Below are 23,075 nucleotides of genomic sequence, written 5' to 3'. Positions count from 1 at the left end.
TTACGTGTAAAAGTGTCGTTTCGTTTCCGGTGCGCTTGGTTTCGTTTTTACTAGTGAAATACCTAAGTAGTTGCACAAGAAACGAAAAAGAAAACGTACCTATTCTCGCAGAAATACTTTAACACTTCGGAAAGCATGAATCGCAGGAACATCGACTTCATAAACAAAATACTTTCTCACACCTACGGCCGCACTTGGCGTCTGCCTCCCACTAGTGCCGGCCTATAATTGCTATCGTGCTCAGCTATCACAGTTTTCAGCATGCTTCCAGTGAAGGACTTCATCCTCACCGCAGATAGAAAAATTATGATAAAAAATGTTCCACGGCGTTTTCAGCGTTACTACTCCATGGTTAGACGCTCTGGCCGGTAAGCTTTATATTGCACTAAAAAGGTGGGTACCATGAAAATTGGTTAGTCCCTTTAAAGCAGCGGCTAGACACTTGGAATACAATCGGCCTCGATATTACCGCGTGCGCTGGGCCTCACGAAAAGAGGCAGCGACGCCGCGCCGGATACGTTCCTTGCGGCCGTCGATTATAGGAACCAGCGGTTCGTAGGTTCCCTATTCGCGTCCGCTCGACCTCGCACTATTCTGGGCACTATGAGGCCAAACGTCGTCATCTGGCAAAGATACGCCTCTGCGGTTAACGGTGGAACGAACACCATCGGCATACCAAGGCCGCTCATGAAGCCATCTCGACGTCCCGGGTGCGTACAAGTAGGCTTATTTCGACGGCCTCGCCGGTTTTATGACGTGTCTTTGCGAGAAGCATTCGTTACCGCGGTATGGCGGCGGCCGCTGTGAGGGCCCCGAGGAGTAGCCTTTAACCGTTCGCGCGAGCACGACGGAAAACACGGGAACGGGAACGCTCGCGCTAAGCGGGCAGGGCCAACGGGCTGGGTTGGACGAGGCGACGTGGCACAGCTTCCTCGTTGCGCGTTCGTCATATTGGAGGCTCCCGCCCGGAAGAGAGAGAGAGAGAGGAGTACGGCCGCCGAAGTCCGCCGGTCGGTCTTTTTTGTGGGCGCTCAGGGAAGCGCGGGATGAGCGGAAAAGAAAACAAAACAAAAAAAAAAAGACAACATCGCTGTGAGACAAATGACTTCGCGGCGCCTTGTCACACCGAACGACGATAGACTACCGCACCACCGCGCGTGCTCTATGTGCACAGTGCGCTGCGTTCGGGTGGTCGCGTCGCTCGGCGCAGGAAAAAAGAAGGAAAAAAAGAAAAAGTGGGAGAGAATCGCGGCGGACGGTAGGAGGAACGGGGAGGGAGGAAGCAAAGGCTAAAGATGATGTTGCGCTTGTGCGCACCGCGGTTTTGTTTTGATATGCGGCGTGCGCGCGTAATTGCCTCGGGGAAGTGGGGGGAAGATGTGCCCGAAAATTTTTTCCGAGCTTCAGTGCGCGCTGGCTGACTGACTGGCCGACCTTGAGACGTGTTCGCATTTCCGTGCGGCGCAGTGTCGCGGACGAAATGGCTGCTAGAAACAGTCGGGACAGATTCTTCGGGCGGCCGCCATCCAGGTATACTCGTGGATCGACGAGAAAGTTTCTGTGTGGAACTAGCGCTGGCCGGTAGGCGCTACGACAGTTTTCATTTGTAACTAAAGTAGGCCGGCTACGAAGACGGCACGACATATCTAACGATAAGAAACGCGCGCCTGTATCGAAGTTTGCTAAGCCCGATGCGTCCAGCCGAGTTCTGTACACGGCCATACGCGTTGCGTTGAGTGCACGCGCTGCTACATGCTAGCACGTCAGTTCACTGTCATGTTAGGAGTTGTGAAAAGTGTCTCAAGACGATCGGTGAACATGCTGACACAAAATTACTGCATCTGCTACTGAAAACTGTGTCTACCTCTCGCTAGGCTGTGTGTTACGGCGCTGCTGATGGCACGTGAAACTTCAGCGATGGTTGCCCATATATGTGTAGCGTAAATGTTTTGTTTAGAGGAAAAGCGAGTAGTCCACCCCCCCCCCCCCCCCCCCCCACCACCACCACCACCTCTAGTACACTGTAACCTCGCGAGCTTCGACAGCACCATCTTGGATGTCCGGAAAGCGCCCGCGCCGTTTGGAGCGAGACAAGCGCCACAAAAGAAATGCGGCCAGAAATCGAGTGCGGTGCGCACGATTGTGCATGCGTGTGACCGTTGCGTGGCACTTGCCTGTTTCATGGCTGCTCGCACAAAAATGTACGCCGTCTTTCACGCCGTGGTGGTGTAATGGCTCCTTTGTTTATGTATTATATTATTTTCCCCGGTTCTCCCAGCTCCGCGGCATTGACTTGTACGCCACCACGCCACCGTCATCGCCGGGAGAAAGCACTGGGTGCGGTGGATGATAAGCGTAGAATCTGAATGGAATTGCGTAAGAATAGTCACAAAATGCGGTCCTGCGCTTTTCCTCCTAGCGATCCGGAGTCCTTATTAGCACATGTCTCATGGCGGCTGTGTTGCTTTATAGGGCGTTATACTGGAATACTGAAGGTATTGTTCCTCCATCCGTAAGGGCTGCCATCAGAGTTATAGCCCTCATGTCTAAACGATTCGGCTGCAGTCATAATCTTGGGGCGCACATTTATCGCTATGAATTTTGCCATTGTCGACGCACAAGTTTTCAACCCCGTCGCGCTTTTTGAAAAGCGCGGCGTTCTGTCTGCGCTCCGATGAGTTCCTGCAGACGGCGCCCGGTTTAGTCACGTGACGAATGCAGCCACGTGCGTGAAACACGTGCCGGACTGCTCGCGACCGGCGGGGTTGCGCTATCGCATCGGCGTTCCATTTTGCTTTTATTCGCCCTCCGGCCAGCGCCATTGTGCGACCCTCGGACGACACGACGAAAAAAGCAGAGCGAGACCCCAAGTTCTGGCTAAATGGTGAAGGAGCCGGAGGCGCACGGCTCACGTGGCCCGCGCGTTGTGGTGACGTGTTCAATATGTGTGTGTGCAGGGTTGGTGGGCTGCCTCAGGCGAACGATGCCGGGCGCGAGGCTGGCTGACCTCAACTCGGTCATCACGTGCGTGCTGTGCGGCGGCTACCTGGTGAACGCCACGACCCTCGTTGAGTGCCTACACTCGTGTGAGTATATATATATATATATATATATATATATATATATATATATATATATATATATATATATATATATATATAAAATCTTTTTTGAATTTTTGGCGCAACCGTACGGGTGAACGAGAAAGTAACGGTGTGGGATTACACAGTGCAGGTGATGAACAGAACAGTAATCGTGTAGGCGTGCTTGTCTTCACGAGCTCGTTAGCTAAACTTAACGCTCCGCCTCAAACTATACGAGAAAAGAGGCAATATTAGCAAACTTTCGCAGCGTGTTTGGTGCTGGACCTCGTCCGGTATTGAAGGTTTGTGGGCGGCCTGGCTGAAGTGTTCGTCGCGTTGATGTTACATGTCAGAAAAGGCGCCTGAAACTTCGGCATTATAAGCGTACATGGGTATCGCACGATAGCGTTTGTTCTGCACAAGGAGCGCGCGCCAGTCACCACTTCGCTCCACTCAGGGCACGATGAGCACAAGAAAAGTCTGTGCGATACATGACCTACCCGCAGCTTGATACCTCGAAAATGTATAGGAAGTGCCTCAAGTCAAATCGCATGTAGAGAGTCCTCCCGCAAACGACTAGCTATGTCACTGGTAAATAACCGAAACCTGGGCGCGAGTTTTGTATAACATCATCATCGTGCAGGACAGAGTGCCAAGGGATGCAGTATAGAGCAAATAAATACCGATGTTTGTACGCTTTACTACGTCTCTCGTTTGTCGGCGCTTTGTTCTGAGGATGACCACTCTGTAACTACAGCTGTCACCTACCAACTAGCTTTTTTTTCTTCTACATTCGTATAATGTAATACCGGGCAGGCAAACTAAACCCTTGGTTAGTGTAGATCGGGCGTCTGTGCACTTGGCCCGTATAATAGTCGTTCCACAACTTGTCATTGACAGTTGTTCACAGTCCTGCATGCACTATACAAAGATGGCCGCTTTTTTTTTTTGACGCTGTAAGTAAGCAGATGCGATGATCACCTTCCTTTCCTTTACACCCGTCGTCCCGTGCTGCAGTCTGCAAGGTGTGCATCGTGCAATTCCTGGCCACCAGTCATCTGTGTCCCATCTGCGACGTTCCAGTACACAAGACAAAGCCGCATCAATCCATTCGGTAAGGACCGCTCATTTTTTTTTTTTTCTCGTGAGCTTGCGCGCTCGAGATTGCTTTGCGCACGCAATACAAACGGATTTGCCCCGTTTCGCGTGTCAGGGGTAAGCATAAGCACACGGGCGTTACGTACAGAAAAAAGCAAGTCATATTGTACATTTCCTGTTGCCGACGGCAACAGTGGGGGCGTGTTACTGCATCATGCAGCGCGCGGTTGCCTTTACAAATGTATAAGTGGAATTGTGATAACTTCTATTAATAAAGTTTATTGAAACCTACAGATGCTCAGTAGGAAATCTACAGAACGTCAATGAGTGTATTATATTAAAGTATGTTTTGAGTAGCGTGCGAGTCCGTGGCTCCTGTTAACAAACGTCACCGATTACTCCACGGCAGCCCTCGCAAGGTATCGCTGGCTATACGTAATTGCACGTTACGCGTCAGAACCCTGTAGCTTTGCTGTGCCTTGTAATGCGCTTTTCATTAACTGTGGCGTAACGCTTACGTAACTTGGCACATGGTTGCACGAGGGTTCTTTCCTCTTTTTTTTTCTTTTTTCGTGACGCAATTGCCATAGCTTTTCGTGTTTGCTCCCGCCAGTGCGTGCAGCGACGCGAATGCTGACGCAGCTAGCGATTAGGCATATATAGTTCTTGTACTGCATGGAAATTCGGAGCCTGCCAATATAAATATGCAAATGTGTCTCTCGTGACGTTTTCCGAAAGGCGTTTTCTTTTATAATGTGCCCTAATGTAGTCTAGTTAGCATCAGAATGTTGTCCATATCCATGCTTACTTATTTGCAGGCTTGACAAGACCCTCCAGGATATCGTGTACAAGGTCGTTCCTGGACTTTACCAGAGTAAGAAGACGTTGCTCTATAAAAGACTGTGCCTGCGAAACGCGCACCGATAGCGAGGCATGCAGTAGCATGTTACATACATAGCGACTTCAATCGACTTGATTGTACCTTACTAGCCGCATTGATTTGTCTTGCACTGTAACTGTAGACGAGTGATCGGTCGCTTTGCTACATGTGCACGGGCATGCGGTTCCGCCCTGCCGTCGGCGCAACATTTCGGTGCATCTGGCAAGCTGTTGCATCTCACAATAATACGCCCTTACAAAAATCGTACATACTATTGAACATCACAGAGAGAAGAGAAAAAGAAAAGTTATAGAAACTCATTAGGAATGATTTAGAATGAATCAGTATGTACAGTACTTCCTGTGGTGATGCCGTTACGCCTCTGCTGGTAATTCCAGAGCCTCGGAAGGTCGATGACAAAGAGTTCTCTTCGAAGCGTTGGCAACGCTTTGGAATGCATTAAGCGGCAGCCACGAGGAGCGCATGTTTCCTGCCCATTTCCTGCGCGGTGGTCGGCTACTCTGTAACAAGAGTCTCCGTGAATCTCGCGATGACCCCGTCGGGATTGTGGCTGAAAGAGATTCACGCGATCGTAATTTAAATGTCGCTCCAATGCGCAGAACGCGCTTCAGTCGTGGATTTCAATGGCAGCATTACGCGTCGGGTATAATAGATTCTCGTGCACGTGCCGAGCTGGAAGCATGCCATCGAAGTGCGTGCCCTGTGGTTGCCCCCCCCCCCCCTTTCCCCCTTCAGCAGCCCAGCTGCGTACGCGCGCAGGGTCAGTTGCGGTGGTGTGCGGTATAGGCTGTTGTTTTGGCAGAAGTGGTTGCGAGAAATCCCCACCTTGCTGTAAAGAACGGAAAGATATATCTATGTGTGTGTGTTTTTTTTCTCTCTCTGCAGAGGAAATGAAGAAGAGGCGTGACTTCTACGAGAAGCACCCCGAGAACGGTAAGCGTTCGTATAACAGCGGACTCGGAACGTTCGAGCGCGTGACTCGCGCGTTCCTATATGTAGTACAAGTTTGGAAACGGCATGCGAGAGTTTGCGATGAAAGCGAACGCTCAGTGTCAGCTACAGAGGAGAGAGTATGCAAAGATTTGCATCAGAACAGATGCATGGACGTTAGAGTGGCGTCAGGCGGCACACTTGGTTTATTTCTGCCTTCTTTTTTCCGTTCTCTTTTGTTATGTTTGTAGCGCGTGATGAACATCTCCTTGTTAAGGTCGCGAACACCGAGATGTGTGGGAAACCGCACTCGCTAAATTTCACGTGAAGTCTGTTCGTCTACTCTACGAAGGAGTTGGTGGTCGTGACTTGCTGCTCTGCAAACCGGCGGCAGCGGGCGTGTGAGAGTTCTATTGTATAGCGGGTGCTTGGTCACCACGTGCGCCCATATGTTTTTTAATTGTCCATGGGGGGCGCCAGTCCTAATCGCTCGAGTCGCCGTTAGTTTCATCTACGCCGGATAACGCTTGTCATCCGACATCCATTCACGTACGTTTGCGGAATGCACTGTACACTCGTCCTCCAAATCGACCTCGCTTGGACCCCACGGCGATGGCGCGGGTTCGCGTCGTCATTGCCGTCAATTTGCTGGTAATGTCGGAAGGGACTGCATGCGATGTGTTTGAGTAACTCGTCGTGTAGCATTTGGCGGCCAAACACTCGCGACCCTACCCTGTGGGTCGCAGACATTTCTCGCTGTATATTGTCGCACGTCGTTTTGTTTGATTGGCGTCGACCGTTTCGTCGTGCAGACACGAACGTGACTTGTCCCGAAGATCGGGGAATCGTGGACGGCTCCAGCCGGCTCATCTTCAGCCCCGACGACACCATCAGCCTCTCCCTGGAGTACAGCACGGGGTAAGCGACATCTTCGCATCCGCTGTGCGCTGCTCGAGCCCACCAAGATGTATAGATGTAGAAATAGATTAATAAAGCCATGTCTTTCACACAGTCACATTTACACTTTGAACGAGTCACTCCACCGTGCGCGGTGGTAAAATACACTGGTGCCCGCTGATCCGTAGATTCTTGTAGCTATACAGCGAGAGATTGCAGAGCGGTTGCCGTTCAGAACGCACACCGTTGACATATAAGCACATCGCTGTAATTTTGGCAGACGCCGTGAAAACAAGCTTATGAAATATTCTAACACCGAGGTTATTGCTGTCTTTATTTCTTTTTATTCTTTAATTTCGCGCTTAACAATAGCCGTATGCACACCTTGAACGTACGTTTGTCATCCGTGCTAAAAAACAAAAGAGAGGGAAAAGAAAGGACGTCACTAAGTACGCAACGAACGAGTGAAGTAACGAGTGAAGTCGCTCGACAAAATGCGTTCCGAATTTGTTTGTGTTTCCTGGAATAGTAGCTGCTTTGGATGCGTCTCAGTACGCTGTGACGGCGGCCCGCTCGCGCGCCAGTGACGCAACTGTTGACGACACTCGGAAGCGTACGTATCCGCTGAGTCACGTCACGCGTTGAGGTGTTTGTCGTAATTGCGCAATAGCTGACGTCATTGAGTAGGTGTCATGACGTTGACGTCCGCATTTCATTCAATCGATCCCGCGTGCTCTTTCCCCGCACCCAATATGCCTCCTACCACCCGCGTTGCTGCCGCCGCCGCTGCTGGCGGGTGCCGAGTGGGAAACGAGCGTCCTCCGCCGCGATCGATCCACGCTGCAGCGAAGCTCCGACGGCCACCGCGTGGCGCCCCCGCGGCTCTCTCAAAACCAAGCCACGTTCTATCCTTCTCCGTCCTGCTCCTGCCGTGTTGTTCATATCTTCATCCCTGCTGCCTTACGCGGGTTTCCTCCCTCTCTTCACAGCCTTGCACGGCGAGTAAGCATGGCTGCAATAAAAGCGTGCGTGCGTGCGTGCGTGCGCCGGCGTCCGCGGTGTGTACTACAGACGGCGATGCTTGTGCGTGAGCTCGCACGTTTCCCATTGCTGTCGGCGGCAGCGCCGGCGTTTTCGCGCCAGGCACGCGGCAGCGGCGGCTGTTCGCTAAACGGCGGAGAGGGGCCGAGAAAAGCAGTGGGCGACTGTTTATCTCAATTGGGCTGTGGCCATATAAAATGCGTCCTGGGGGAGGAGGGGGGAGGGTGCTCTTATCCTTTCCTCGCGATGTGTTGTTGGCGGCTGCCGCCTCGCCTTCTTCACTGTTTTGGCAGACCCCGTGTCGGCCCTTCCTGCTGTCTGCCGCTTTTCCAAGCGTCAGCGAGGCGGTATTCGCTTGATTCAAAGGTCGCAGCGGGCGCCCGCGCCTTGTCGCTGTTAGCGTGCTTTGTTGTGTGGCCGTCTTATCGGCGACTGCGTTTGCGGTTCTAACAACCAGGCGAACTATAAGCGTCTTGACTAAACCGCCACAATCTAGATAGCATGGCTTGCCCGCTTTGAGCGGTAACGTCACGCCGGGCGGCCGGCAAACCTGCAGCGTACACATTTCGGAAGGGGTTGGCTGATAAGAAGACCGCCGGCCTTCCTTGATTTGTTTGAACGCGCGGACTGTTATCTTAGAGGCGGCGCCTAAGCCGAATGGTTCTGACGCTTACCGATGGCACGGTTAAGTAGACCATTCGACATGTTATATGTCATGTGCTAAACGCTATTGCTTGTTCGGTCTGAAAATTTCGCTGCGTTAGTGGAGTCCTGTAAACGCGCGTTTGGCGCCCTTGCCCGTGACTGTGGAAGTGATGCACTGTGGCTGTAACTATGTTGATAACTCGGAAAAAAGTTTAAATCAGCAGAGAGTATATTTCGAGCAGCCTTCACGGGAAGTGGCGGGAACATGTTATTTCTCCGTTTTCGGCGGATCAATCGACAGGCGCACTTTTGTCGGGGCGCTGCGTCTGTAGCAGGCTGCTGCAATGACAGTAGAATATAAGTAGTTAGAAGTAGGGGTAGAAAACAGAGGCGTCCTTTCGGGCACGCGGATGTAACAGTGCAAGTACTTTTACACCACGCAGTAAAGCCGCAACCGCCTTTGCTTAGATTAACAGGTTTTCGCAAACTTGCTAACCAGTTAGACTTCTTATTTTCTTCCTTCCTTACGTAACATCTAACGCAGATCGAAATGTACAGCTCATTCCACTGTGACGCAGACAGACTTAAACGGGCCTGTAGCTCTTCGCTTTACTTGTTTGCCTCAAATCGAAACGAACGTCCTAATGCTGATAACCTTACGAATTTACGGAGAGAGACATCCCTCATGTCACGCAGTCCATCGTAAAGCTATGTCGCATCTTCACTTCTGGGACTGGCATATGCAAACTGCGTTGCAATGTAGGTCATGAGTCGCCGTACATTCTGACTGAGGTTGGGTGTTTCTGCGGCATCAACAATGCGAGCGAGACGCAAATGTAAACCGTGCTGTGCCTTGTGGAACCCAATGGTCGTTGCTGGCATGCTTCATACTGAAATGACTGGTTCTTCACGCAGGCGCTTGCCATTGCTTGACTCGTTGCCGAGCACAGTCATGCGTGTTTTGCGTTGATAAAAACAGCGTTATAGATTAATTATTATTGAGGACATGACATTTAACTCAGTAGCCATTACTCGCAGTCGCGTTCCTGTGACCACTTCATCAGCGCCTTTGGCCGTACTGCATGCAGTTTATCATTACATCGTGGGCTTTAGGGAAGGGAACACACGTCATGCGCAGCTACAAGTATAAGGTTCCAGTTCAATTTGTGGGTGATATACACTAACTATTCAGCGCTCCTTCGTTGTTCAGAGCGCAGTGTCGGCCATCGACACTTGGTCATCGCTTGTACTGAAGAACGCTGTTTGTGTGTTTTATTTCTTGCAGCAAGCAAGAACAGGCGGAAACATCTGGTGAGAAGGGCAAAGGAACGTCTACCGACTCTGGAAGTGAAACGGTAAGTACACGGCTTCCGCCGCTCAACGCATTAGCCTATCCTGTGTTCACTTCTGCTGCAGTTTCGTGAACGCACACTTCACGCCGTCTCTTGGGACGGTTGGAAGCTAGCAATAGTAGGGAACAGTCGCGTGGAGTCTTGGGTTGGTGTCATGCGAAACTACACTTTACGAAATACTTACCACAAAGACAAGGCAAACGGAGTAAAACTGTTATTAACTTGTAGTCCACTTGTCACTGAGAAGGGCGTTTAATTGAGCTATGTGGTAAGGATTCATCTCGTTCGCTCTGTGTTAGGGAGATCGACTGTCACACCCATGCATTGCTAAATCGCTCACCGTTTCACACGTGCGGCACAAATTTTCGCATTTAGACAGATTCGTGCACGCAAACTGCGTCCCCGCGCACAGTTACGCGTTCCACGCCTCAAGTTTCTGTACTTTTGCAGTGTGCACTATAGCAGTGCGTAGTCAGTGCATTTTCATGCGAACTCCGGACGCGTGCGTGGCTGCGGAAACTTATCTTAAAATTTTGAGAGACATACACGCACAATTGAGACGAAAACAAACAAACAAAAAACTCGTTGCGGGAACGATGGACATGCCGTGGCTGTGCGTACTGTTTGTTCTTCGGGTGAAAGCTACAGCTGGGGCAGTGGGCGCGCTCTGCTTCCCCTTCTCGCGAGGCAGGGAGGACCCTCCCCCCGTGGTTTCGCGCCGCATGGCCCCACGATCGATGGGCCACGGACCACGCGGCAAGAAGGGGTCGCGCGTTCAGGGGCGATTGCTGGTCCTCCGGGAAGTCGCGTGTATGCCGTGGGGGATGCGTGATGTGTTCCGGGGGCCGTGACGACGAAAGCATGCACACTGCTTGTCCTTGTGTTCACTATAGATTACTTTCCTCGTAGAAGCAGTAAGAGCGCGAGTTCTATAGGACATGCGCCTTGGCTTTTCTCTTCCGAGAGCACACTAACGCGAGTGTTCAGTGATCAGCTTCTGACGTTTCGTCAGAGGTGGCTCGGTCTGTATTAACCGCACTGACGTTGGCCCTTCGAATGCATAGTTGCGCTTACTTTTCGCGAGCCTCTCCATTTTGCCTGCGTATCACGTGGGAGGGAGCGGCTGTGATGTTCAGCGCTCGGGGCCAAGCGTGGTTGTCGGTGGCCATTGCAACTCACTCGCGTGTCCTTCTTCTCTCTCTGCCCCCGCCCCCTCATCCCCCATACTTTTCTTTCTCCTGCCCCGTGGTGCACCCTACTGACCGCTTCCGGTGGAGAACAGGAGGTGGTTCCGAAGCGCTTCCTCAACTGCCCGGCGGCCTTCACCATAAGCCATCTGCAGAAGTTCATCCGCATGAAGTACAGCCTGGCACCCCAGTACCAGGTGGGTTCACTCCTCCCTAACCAGACATGCCTGTACGCCTATAGCCAGCCTTGCCATCCCCCACTTCCACTTCGAACGCGTTGCTTTCTTAGCATTTTCGCTTCTTTGAATCAGTGAGTTTGTTCCTGTTATTCAATTTGTTCCTCTCACCTTGTAACATGCGTAAAAAAGGCTGAAGGGGCCGCCTTCTTTATCGCGTTTGTTTTAGCAAAATGGACCGCGATATGATCGAGAAAATTTGTTTGCAAGGGTAGCGGGGTGGTGGACAACTGCTAATAAAGTGAGGCGTCCCCGCGCGGTCGTGGAGTGCCGAGGTTTATGGAACCACTGATTATAGGCGAACGGTCTGATACCAGTGAAAACGCGTCGGCAAGTTATGTGTCCCCCTTGGCCGCGGCATGAAGCTGAATCAAGAGGCATACACGGCGATTGTAAGGAGAAGCTGGCGGCGGCGGAGAAGTACCAGAAAAGAACCAGAAAAGGTCGGAACGTACACGAGTGCGAGGGATGGATGAAGCGCGGACGTTGCTTTCAAATTCAAACTCTGAACATAGGATAAAGGCCTGCTTCGCGAGTCTTTGCAGCGCACCGTTTGCAAAGGCTTGCGATGTCGGTGCTTTCTTCCATCTTTTTAGTAATTGTTCCCCCCTTGACTCGGACTTTGGCGTGCGAGGGCGCGTACCGGGAGAAACGGCCGTTCGTTCTGCCCTTCGTCGAACCGGGTGGCCGCCTGTGTGTGACGGCTGCAGCGGGCGCTCGCTTCCCTGCTGCGGTTCCCGGTACACTGTCACCGCTGCGTGCGACGGTGCGGGAGGCGGACAACCGACGAGGCTTTCTCGCGCTGCCACGACGACGTCAGCTCGCTCGTGTGGCTCGGCGTTTCCTCCTCTTCAAGGAGTGGGCAAGCACGCGCAGCGGCAGAGATGAATGCCACGTGGCGTTATAGCAGCGTTTGCGCAGAGCGTACACATGGCAGCCGTGACTATCGCGAGCCAACCTCTTGCTTGCCCAATATACGCCACGCATCTTTTGCGAAGAGTGCGTCGCGGAGAACGAGGGAGTCCTGTTAACGTACTTGTCGGTTTGGGGGAGCGAACTGTACGAGGGGGACAGCGCTGGTGTCGTCTGGATGCATTTCCCGCTTATACATTTGTTCATGCTTGGCCGCTGTAACGCAACGATTCCTTCCACCCGATACTTTCTGATCAGCTATCGCCCGCGGCCGGCCGATTTCTGTGATAACGCGGGCGGATTCATTTCGGGCTTGGCCACTGGCCTGGCGCGAAATAGGATGGAATTGGAATAGCATCATGCAATATCCCCGCCCATTTTTTACAGGAATTAGAAGGGAAAGTGCCGCAGCCGCTGGTGACTCTCCTCTATCTTTTGTCACGATGAACTTCATGCAGTGTGCAGCAGCTGCGACGTGTCGTAAAAGCGCTAATGAATGAGCTCGCTTTTATTTACGTCAAACAAAAGAAGCTACCGAGGAGAGAACTCAACGGCGACACGCTGTGCATGCGTGCAAGGACATTGGGAACGGCGCGTCGCGTACACTGCCACGCGTGGCGGACCTTTTCATTTGCGCGGAGAGTCGGTCGGAGGGGGGGGCGGGATGAGGGGGGAGATCAGCAGTAATAGGAGGCCTCCGCTTCCTTTCCTTCTTTTTCTCCGTGCCCTCTTGTGTCAGCGCAGTCCCGCAGATGACCCTAAAGTTCGTTTGCTCGCGCGGGAGGATGGGGGACCGGTTTGGCGCGAAGACAATAGCACCGCCGCGGTGACTGAGATATGGATGCCGACGGCGAGGGAGGAAAGAGCGCGCGTATATGCGAAGAGGGATCCCACGCTCGGCACGACGCGTACGTAGCCTCCGCCGTCGCGCGCACGCTGGAAATAAAGTCGACTGCTTGCGGTTCGGAGAAAACGCCGCTGTCGTATGTGGTCGGTGATTTAGCTCATAATCCGTTGCGCGCGCGCGAATTCCACTCATAAAGATGTGCCCCCGTTTCTCTCTCTCGCGCGCGCGCTTTTGTTGACCGCACCTTTTGATCCTGTGTTAATCACACGATCAAAGTGCTGTAGGAACTTGTGCGTCCCATTTTCTGGGCTTGCCTTACTAGAACGAAATGTCGTCTCGCAGCCAGTGCGCGTATATCCGCCGAAAATGAGAAGGAGCGATTTGGTACTCTTTGTTTGCAGTTGTCGCGCGCTATAGCCACGTTCCCAATAGCAGAAGGGTTATTTTATTCTCGCTATTCTCCATAAATTCATTTTAAGTCTTGCCGTCGTGTTGAGAGTTGACGCTTGGCTTTGCATTGTCCATCGGACTGCTGTGTTTCAAAATGGGGTGATGTGGAATTGGCGCTCACGCAGTTATATATTGTTACGAGCCGGATGGAGTGAAAGTGCTTTGCCCGATGTTTCTGTTTGCGAGCTGTCGCGCTTAATGTTGAGCTAACCATATCGACATGTCCGCGGCCCTCGGGTTTTTCGTGCGTGCTAGGGGCAGTGAGCTTCGTTTCTGAGTGCTCGTGAATCGAAGTTGAACGCAGCTGAATCTCTAAGCAAACGCATCACCATAGTCCCCGCAAAAGAATGTGCATTTCGCATATCAGGGTATTATTTATAGTATCCATGTGGTATTGCTACGAGAATACACGAATGAAGTAATACGCGACGCCAGCCCCCTTTACTCTGCTTGATCAGATCATAAATGACCATTAGGCGGTTAACCTCAAGAAATCGCGAAATGGAGGCGATCTCAAGAAACAATACGCGGCGGGCACTATTACGAACCAAGGCTGAGCAAATTCGCCGTGCATCTCGCCGTATCATTAGCGTGGGCTCTCCGAGTGCGACGACCGCTCACGCTTCGTCGATGGCGAGGCGGCGACCAGCGGGTCTTCGTCACGGACCGCTGCGGTATCGAAAATGCGTAAACTCCACGGCGCAATGTCGGAATCGCTTGTGCCTGCGTTCCTCTTGACGCCAAGTGCATGTGGCTCCGCGCGAGGCTTTCTGCCTGTCGTCGTCGTAGCGCATCGCTGCAGCGTCTCGCGTATCCATACGCACACTCTCGGGACATTCGTTGGGAGAACTGAACGGTATAGCGCACGATCTCGCAAGTATAGCGTGTATACGCAGCAGCCGCGGCCTCGCCGTATATGGAAGGAGTTCATAAAGGAACTGCCGCGACGCTTTCTCAGTGGGATCGGAAGCAGTGGACGGTGCGTGGTTATTGTCGGTGGAGGCAGGCAGGCAGGTGCCCACACTTTTTTTTTTTTTTTACTTGACCTGGAAATATGCGGGCGGTGGCGACGACGGCGAGCGTGCTGATGGCGTGCTCGTGGAGAAGGGAGGACGAGGCGCCGCCGTTCGGTCGTCGGAGCCGATGCGGAACAAAGTTGCCTGCACGAAGTTGCCAAGGGGAAAAGCGCGGATAACGAAGGCTTCGACGCCGTCGGGTGGAGAGAACAAAAGGCGATCGGCGACGACGCCGGGCAGAAGAGAACGGCCGGCTCGGTGCAGACGCTTTCGAGCGTTGTGATGACTGCGCTGACTTGCGGTTCCACATGGTAGTGCTCTTTTTCTTTTTTTTTTTTTTAAGCGTCGGATCACTCGCGCACGGCAGTTCGTTTGTATGTAGCGTGTAGACGACTGCTCTCGCTCTGTTTCTTCGATAGATTCTGCATTTGAAGCGAGTAGCCGTGCACTGAAATGCGAAGAGAAACGGCGCAATCGTGGAGGGAACACGATATAGGGGCGAGAGGGATGTATAGCACTTGTGAACACCGGTGATGTCCCGTTGACGAAACTATAGAAAGGATTGGCGCGTTATTCTTGTGCGATGGAGCAAGGACCTTAGACGAGTTAACGTCACCTACGTAGTGTAAACATTCCTCGGAGGTTTGTCTGTAATTGCCTCATGCCCACAGCGAAATTGACGTCCGCCGTAAAATGCAGTTGACGCACGCTTTCATGTTTTCGAGGTGTGTTGCCCCCTGTTTTAACGAGCTACCCAGTCCGCAGAGTTTTGTTGCACTTCATTGATGATAACATACGTATCGACCTCAATCTGCGCATAGATTACGATATGTAGCAAATGATGTTTAGGGTAGATGTGTAGGCGCCCATTTCAGGCTCCGGCTTGTAATGGCACCACTGTGCTCCTCGGTATCTTGGCCGCTTGCATCTGTCTCGTCTTTTGTGGCAGCATCCCGCGTTACTTGCTTCACCGGCCTGACAGCTCACCGGGCCGCGAAGACAGGTTATTAGTGCAGTTTATGACGTTGTGCCTTTATTAAACAAGGAAGCTTTTGAAATGGTGAATTCAAGAAAGTTATCGGAAGCGCTATCAACCCACAGAAAACGCATGCTATAGTCTTTTTTAGCGTACGCTCGACCGTTTGCCTTAGCGTTTTCTGCACTCTTTGTACGTTTTTTTTTTTTGGCAGCGCTGTTGGATAGTACGAAATAAAAAAAAAAGCTAAAGAAAGAGGGCCGGCTGCAACAATTCTTTCTTTTACCTGCGACGCGTTGTCACTGCCGGGAGTATAGAAGGTCAACGCGAGCGCGCATTTGGGCTGGCGGGAAGCTTCGCCCTTTTGAGCGAATGTTCTCCTCGCCGCGCGTCAAAGAACGGAAGGCAAGCAGCAGCGATGACCGGTCAGCCATGCGTGCGCTCACTCGGTCGACGCGGCTGCGGCACTCCAACCGCTGTTACAGCAGAGCTCGCGCACACACGCACGCACACAGATCGTTTCGCTGGCGGCTCGAGCATCGTCGTCCCGGTCGGTCGCCCATGCTTCTTTCTTTTCTTTGCCACTCTTTATTATTTTCTTCCCCCCCCCCCCCGTCTCTCTCTCCTTACATCCATTCTCCTGCCTCCGACACAATGGCCGCCGTCTTCTTTCGCGCGGCGGCCCGGCCGGGGCAGGTTTCAGGCGCGGGCCTCCCCGCTCTCCTCTCGCGCGCATCACGACACGCACGCACAGACCGGTCACGATCGGCGGCGGGCCGCTTCCGATATGGCACCTCGGAGGCGTGGACTCGGCCGGCCGCCGCCGGGCCCGCGCGCTCGCATGTGCTTCCTCCACCTGCGCCGCCACTTGCCCCGTGTGTGCCGCCGTGGACCGAATGGCAACCACCCCTCGCGCCGCCAGAACCGGTGCTGCCCCAAAGCCCCTCCCTCGCGGGGGCCCCCGTCGCGCCTTTTCCGAATCCCCCCCACGACAACCCGGCTTTTCGTACCCCCCCCCCTTCGCCCAGCGATTCTTCCCCCCCCCCCCTTTTCTGGGCAGTTTGGACGGTGCACATGGCTCGCTCGCCTTTCTTGCGCCGTTGTGCGTGGGCTAGCGCTTTTCTTCCCAGCCCTTTCATGCGGCGACCTACCAAGCGCGCAGCGACGAGTTTCGGACGCATTCGCGTCGGGCGCCGCGCGCACGCTTTTCTTCCACACGGCGTTGGCCTACGCCGCCGTTGTGGAAAATAAAGGCTGCGTTTTTGTGTCGCGGCCCGACGGCGCCAAGATTCGAGCTGTGGTCGTTCGCGTGTTGTTGCACTAGACGACGGCTGTTGGGCGCCTTGGCGCTGCAGGCGCAAGTGCGAGGACCAAAACGGAAAAGCGACGCACTGACGGGGAGCTGGCGCCATCTGGACTTCTTGCGCGCGACTAATGCCGTCTGCAGGGGTGGGGGGAGGGGGGGGAGGTTCAAATTGCTGCGTTTCGACCCTGACACCAATCCAGACTGCGTGTTGAAATACAGTGGATGACAGAACCCGCGCTCTTGCTAATTGGCTAGCCAAGGCCCCGCTGTCCCATATGTACAAACCAAGGCAATTGATCTCATTCAGAGTTGTCAGGCTCACTGAACACACACTACCGAATTCTTTGATGAGGGTGACCTAGAGTTACATTTTAGTAACTGTGCTTCTTATTTGTTGACAGTATCTTTGTTCTCTTTTAGATGTTGAGCTGTGTCATATCTTTTTTGCAGGTCGACATTCTTCACATGGATGACGTGCTATCTCATGATTTTACTTTGATGGACGTTGCATATATCTACGTATGGAAGAGGGTAAGATGTTTTTGCACTCGTTGCAATTTGTTAATGACAATAAATATACTGAAACCAAACAACTGAGATCAGGGTGTAAGTTTCCACTGATCTGATACTCTCAGCATGAATGTTTTACCTGGCAAACATTTTTATGCAAACCGAATGTGATGTACCGAGTATTAGTGTTTTTATAAGTACGTATTCTGGTAGACAGCTGAGATGGGTACACAATTGACTAAGCAAATCATTCGCACTTCTCCGCAGGATTGCCCTTTGCGCCTCTCTTTTCGGATATGCAAGGTGCCTCCAAAGCCTTCTGCTGTCGCAGTACCTTCTCTCAACACAACTAGCGAAGCTGAACAGACTGCTGCAAATGGAGCCAAGGACAACCAAGAAAAAGAAATTGTCAAGAAACCAGCAGAAAACAAACCTGCATTGCTGAAGCCTGTAGAGGACAGTCAAGTCTCTATGCCACCTCCTCGTACTCCAGAACAGGTGAACAAGCTAACCACGAAGTCACCATCTGAACCTGCTGGTGCCGTCCCCAGCAGCGTGCCCCAGCCAGAGGAGCCTAGGGAACCTAATACTACTATTGTACCTGCTGCTGAGCCTCCCATCGCTACTGTCGTACCTGCTGCTGAGCATCATGCATTGGAAACCCCTGAAATGTGAGATGTGATTGCAGTTGTTCCGTTACCTTTCTCATTCTTTTGAAGAGCATTTATGACATCCATGTAACATGCACAGGCAAGAGACAGTGCAGAAGCTGTGCAGTGCAGCGCCATGTTCCTGTAATAGTTTCCGTGCCTCTGAAATGTTAGTGTTTTAAGCTTTCTTGGTTCACTGCAAACAAGTTCTAAAAGAAGTCAGAAATGTGTGTGTGATACTTTGTGCCATGTATGCGCGCGCGGCTCATTGGCAGTGTGCATGCAACCACTTGGCACCGACAAGTAGAAATTTGCTCTCTGATGGCTAGGTTTTGCCACACTGGCTGATGTTGAATGCTTTTGTGCAGGAAAACTACTGCAGAGGAGGAATCTACAGCTCCAGGTAGCCCAAAGGCCATAGCCCTGGTGCAGTCAACGTCTCCGCAGAGGCAGAAGGCATCGGAGCCACCAGCAGAGGCTCAGTCACCACCGCCATTGCCAAAGATCACCATAAGCACCCTGGACAAGAATAGTCACAAGATCTTGATACACACCAAGGAGGTGCCACCAACTCTGGGTCAGGCCCTATCGCCTCCCCACAATGGACAGGATAGGTCATCACCCCCTTCTGGAAAGAAGTCCAAACGTAAGGAGCAACGTGACGTTGACAGGCACCATCAGTCAAAGCGCAAGTCGCCTGAAAAAGTGGAGAAACGGGTTCAGTGGTGCCGGTCTCCACCAGAGGATGGCGGCCCCAATAAAAAGCTCAAACTGGATGGCTGCGACGATGCCGTGGAGGTGGATGCTGTGTGCAGAAAGTCCATCAGCTCTCCTCTACAGAGATCTGAGGGCGGCGCATCTCTTCCAGAACCAGCTAAGCACAACATGCCAAAGGCTGTGCCCAGCCCAAGGAAGCCACCGCCACCACCGCCTGCCCACCCTAGGACCCCACCTTGCACCTCGCTGCCCCCAAACCTGCCACGCAGTGACGAAGACACACGGCCACTTGATCTGTCAGTATCCCACCGTGGTGCCACTGCTGCCATTCCCCAAGAGCCACCTCGTCGTCCAAGAGGCAGGCCTCCCCTTCCTCTGCCCTCAATCATGCAGCCCCTGCCGCTAGTGGCTAAGCGACCTTCCCCACCTCCGACGACGGCATACAGTCCTCCTACCTCTACGCCTCTCTTCCACAAGCTGCCAGCCGCACAGCCATCTTCTTCTTCGTCACACCACCACCACCACCACCACCATCGTGGCAACAGCAAGAGCTTTCTCAAGGGTGCCAACTTGACTTGCATCAACCCAGATCCTAATGCATTTCACACCAAAATAGTCATCAAAAATGTGCCTCCACGTAACTCCACCAACAACAGCCTCCACAGAGTGTGAGCTTGTTGGCAGTGCCTGGTAGCCAACTTTTACTCGGGCAGATCACAAATTCTGTGGGGCATGTTTCTAGTCTTCTAGCCTCGGATGTGCCGGTTTCAGTGAAGGCAGCCCATCTTTTGGATTTGGTGCGTGTGCCTGTGTGACAGTGCAGTGTTTGTGCTTACCCATTGGATTATTGGATTACTGGACCAATGCTGCAGGATTGCTCTCATTTGGATACACGGATTCTTCACCTTTTGGATAACCAAACCCAAAATTCTATGATCTGGATACTGAAACCTTGTGTGTCTGAGTGAAAGGTGGTGTTGGCCTGTGTCACATATGGATGAAGCCTTTTGGATACACTTCGGTGCGTATGTGTGTGTGTGTGTGTGAGAGAATTCAGTGACGCCAGAGTGAATCTCCCCACATGGATTACCATTTCTGTGGCTGGTGTTATGCCAGCATCAAAGGAATAATGAACGCTGCATTTCTTTGGATTACCTGGGATTACCCTTCGAACACTTCTGGATTACAGTGGACTACACTTCACCGAATCCAATAGGTATCGCCTCATCGTCGTCACGAAGATCTGTTGGTTGCATAGAAAAACTTGTTAGCAACAAGTGCATACTGCACAGTGTGTCCATGACAGAGCTGCATTGTAGTCTTTTATATCGCATAGCAGTTGGTCATAAGGCTCCAGTATTATGCAGTTACTGTCTTTAAAGCTAGTGCAATAGTCTATTGGGCGCATGTGTCATATTGGGATACCTGGCAGGTACTGTACAGGGTCTCCTTCACCCATCTCCCCACCTTTACTACTGTAGGACTGTATATAAACCTGTAATGGCAGCTCCAGCATTTCAATATTTGATTTATCAATTCTTATAATGTTATAAAAATCATCCCATAAGGCATTTTATCCCTTTAGATATCTGATGGAGTCCCGAAGCATGGACATTACTTCAAACACAGCAAAGTTATTTTGATTTACGCAAGGTGGTGTTCAGCACAATCATGCACAATGATTGCTCAGTGTCCGAAGTCAACTTACTGGGTGCAAATTAAGCACTTATGTTGATGAAATTTTGGATAAAGCAAGAAACAAGTGGTGGTCATTGCCATCTGGCAGACACAAACGCCACTGTCAAGCATGCTATTCCATCAGCATAGAAAAATGTGATGCAACTACTGCAACCTGCTTATTACATGACTTAGCCCAAGCCAGTGGGCACTTAGCCATTACTCTAATAAAGCTTGAGCAGAACGAGAACAAGGTAGAAGTTGGAGCCAACGTTTTGACTAGTGGACTTGCCTTTTCCTATAAAACTTATCATTCTGATAGAAATTTCAAACTGGTTCAAAACTTTTTGCTAAACGATACCTTTGGAGCTGACTGGGAGCACTTCATTCTATACCCAACAGCTTGGGTGTTTGAAATGAAGGGTGTGTGCAGTCTGTATATACTTGTCTTTCTATGTAAGTGGGTAGATGGTAGTATAGTAGCGAGTTGTTGTGGAGTACATATAGACATATTGTTATGCATAAGTGCCCCTATCAGACGGCAAGTGGAAGCACTTAATATATTAAGAGTTGTGTGGTGTGCACATGGAGCTATCCCCATGTGCAGCTCTGCATTCAGAGCACCAGTCTTTTTAGCATATGTATACAAACATCTTCACTGGTATATGAATGCTTTACATGCATGTCGTAGTGTGTGAATCAAGCTAGTGTAACAAGCAGCAAGCGTATTAGAGACACTGCTAGCAAAAGGGGCTCTGCTCATGTGAGGCACAAGAAAAAGTTGTTTCACCATGACATAGGCATATGAATACCATATTACCATAAGAAAAAGTTGTGGCATAGAACGACAGCAGCCACTACAGCAGCAGTTGCAGTAATTTACCTATACTGCAGAAAGCTGCTGTCAGAAATGTATACAGGCTGTCTAGCAGCTTGGACAAAAGGCAAAACCCAGTATTATTAGGGATCTCGGGTACCTTGAAATGATCAGGATCTTATGGGCAAATCTGTAAAGAAATGAACTGTGTTAGGGCAACTGAAAATATGGCCAATTTACAAAATTGCATGTTGGCATCCCCTCACAGTTCTATAATCCTTTTTTCACGTACACATCGCTTAGCATGAACGTGCAAAAAAGGGAACACTCCTCAAGATCGCATAGCCCCATTCTTTAAATCCTCTCATTAGGTTACCTTAGTGTTATTCCAGAAATTCTGTGTTCTAGCTTAATAGTGCATCATGGAGAGTGCCACTTTTTTAGTAACAAGAATTTAGTACAAACTGATGAGGGAAACCTGGAAACACAGAACTTGGGAACAGCACTTTTGCTAGACACCGTGCATACAAGTAGAGCACATCTTATATTTTTGTTTGCAAGATATTTACAAGTTTAAAGTTCACATGTTGGCAGGTGTGAACAAGCAACTGTGAACACTGCTTTGAGGGGCAAGGGAAGAAGCACAGGTCTGAGGGAAAGCACACACACACACACACACACACTTGCCACAATCGCAAGAATGTATGTCGGCAGTCCGAATGCACACTTGTTTATTGCAAGAAAGGCGCTGTGTGGGGCCACTCAAACATATGCATGTTGGTTAGTGCGCATTATTCTGGTTTCCAGGAAGAGTCGGCTATGTTCTGCCACTTTAAAGGTCTAATAATGCAGAACTTAAATTACAATGCACGCATGAAACACAGCCATGACACCAAGCTATCTTACTTTTTTTACTCTACATCTTACATTGACAATGTACATATTTGGAGTACACAAAATGACAATGTAAATATGATTCGCTAAACTAAAAGCTTCAAATGACAATGTGATCATGAAGCACAGCTATGACAAAAGCTATTTTACTATTTATGATGTGTACGTCGTATAAGTACACAAAATGACAATGTGAAAATTGTTCACAGCATGTAGGTTTCTTTCTTTACTTTGACACCATCTGTTGTTAGAAATTCCCTTAATAGATGTTGAATATGTCAATCTCAACTAATTTATCTGGGCAGATATTTGTGATATTCATTATCTAGTGATTGCATTTTCCAACTACAGAATATGTAGTCGAAAAATTTCGTCTTCAGTTACGTAATTTGAAACATGGTGATAAACACGTGCAAGAAGGGATGACCAACATAATTGTTCATAGTTGTAAACTTGTGTTAGCAGGCATTTTAGTAGATAGGAAACAGAGACAGTGCAAAGACATGAAGTTGGAAGATTTACTTTCCCACAGGTGGCTTTGTCTTGTGAGATGCACACAGTTTCCCACTACATTACCTAGAGGGAAATCTGGCACTGCTGCGCTGTGGTATGCATGGGAATGCTGGTATATTGTGACTTCGGATTGGCATCGTTCTCGGAGAGCCAGGCAAACACTGTTCCATCTGTCAGAATGATTAATTTTCTTCTAAAACACCACGTAAAAAGCTGTTTTAGCTTTATTATTACACAAAACATGTTTTGATGAGAACTTGTTGTTGCATGTACAATTATATGAAACGTAAAGAGTGTCGGCGGGCTGCTTAAGTTGGAGGAGAGACGATGAGATTCGTGCTTGCTTTGGAACAGTTCGTCGTCTCTTCTTGCTTTTCTTCGCTTGGTTATGCATTGTAGGTGAGTAAACTTCACTGGAAG

The 23,075-nt window shown here is 50.8% G+C and overlaps 1 protein-coding gene across 2 annotated transcripts in view; it reads left to right on the top strand.

Annotated features, from left to right (window-relative positions):
• The window catches only part of LOC142572264 (uncharacterized), a 65,056-nt gene extending 44,943 nt beyond the window's left edge, over positions 1 to 20,113 (top strand). Inside the window, exons 1-11 of one of the 2 annotated variants that reach the window (XM_075681239.1) lie at positions 2,750 to 2,884; positions 2,958 to 3,086; positions 4,101 to 4,197; positions 5,000 to 5,055; positions 5,968 to 6,015; positions 6,825 to 6,930; positions 9,881 to 9,950; positions 11,230 to 11,331; positions 17,328 to 17,408; positions 17,655 to 18,058; positions 18,406 to 20,113. In XM_075681239.1, coding sequence (XP_075537354.1) covers positions 2,984 to 3,086; positions 4,101 to 4,197; positions 5,000 to 5,055; positions 5,968 to 6,015; positions 6,825 to 6,930; positions 9,881 to 9,950; positions 11,230 to 11,331; positions 17,328 to 17,408; positions 17,655 to 18,058; positions 18,406 to 19,426 — 2,088 coding nt within the window. In that variant the 5' untranslated portion in view covers positions 2,750 to 2,884; positions 2,958 to 2,983 and the 3' untranslated portion in view covers positions 19,427 to 20,113. Of the gene's footprint in view, positions 1 to 2,749; positions 2,885 to 2,957; positions 3,087 to 4,100; positions 4,198 to 4,999; positions 5,056 to 5,967; positions 6,016 to 6,824; positions 6,931 to 9,880; positions 9,951 to 11,229; positions 11,332 to 17,327; positions 17,409 to 17,654; positions 18,059 to 18,405 lie in introns of those variants that run through there. The other variant, XM_075681238.1, reaches the window with a different exon arrangement.
• Positions 20,114 to 23,075: the final 2,962 nt, after the last annotated feature.

Source organism: Dermacentor variabilis, chromosome 2 (genome assembly GCF_050947875.1).
Source record: "Dermacentor variabilis isolate Ectoservices chromosome 2, ASM5094787v1, whole genome shotgun sequence".
In the NCBI taxonomy this organism is placed as follows: Eukaryota; Metazoa; Arthropoda; class Arachnida; order Ixodida; family Ixodidae; genus Dermacentor; species Dermacentor variabilis.
The sequence above is the reverse complement of the archived record's forward strand: the minus strand, read 5'-3'. Positions and strand labels throughout refer to the sequence as shown.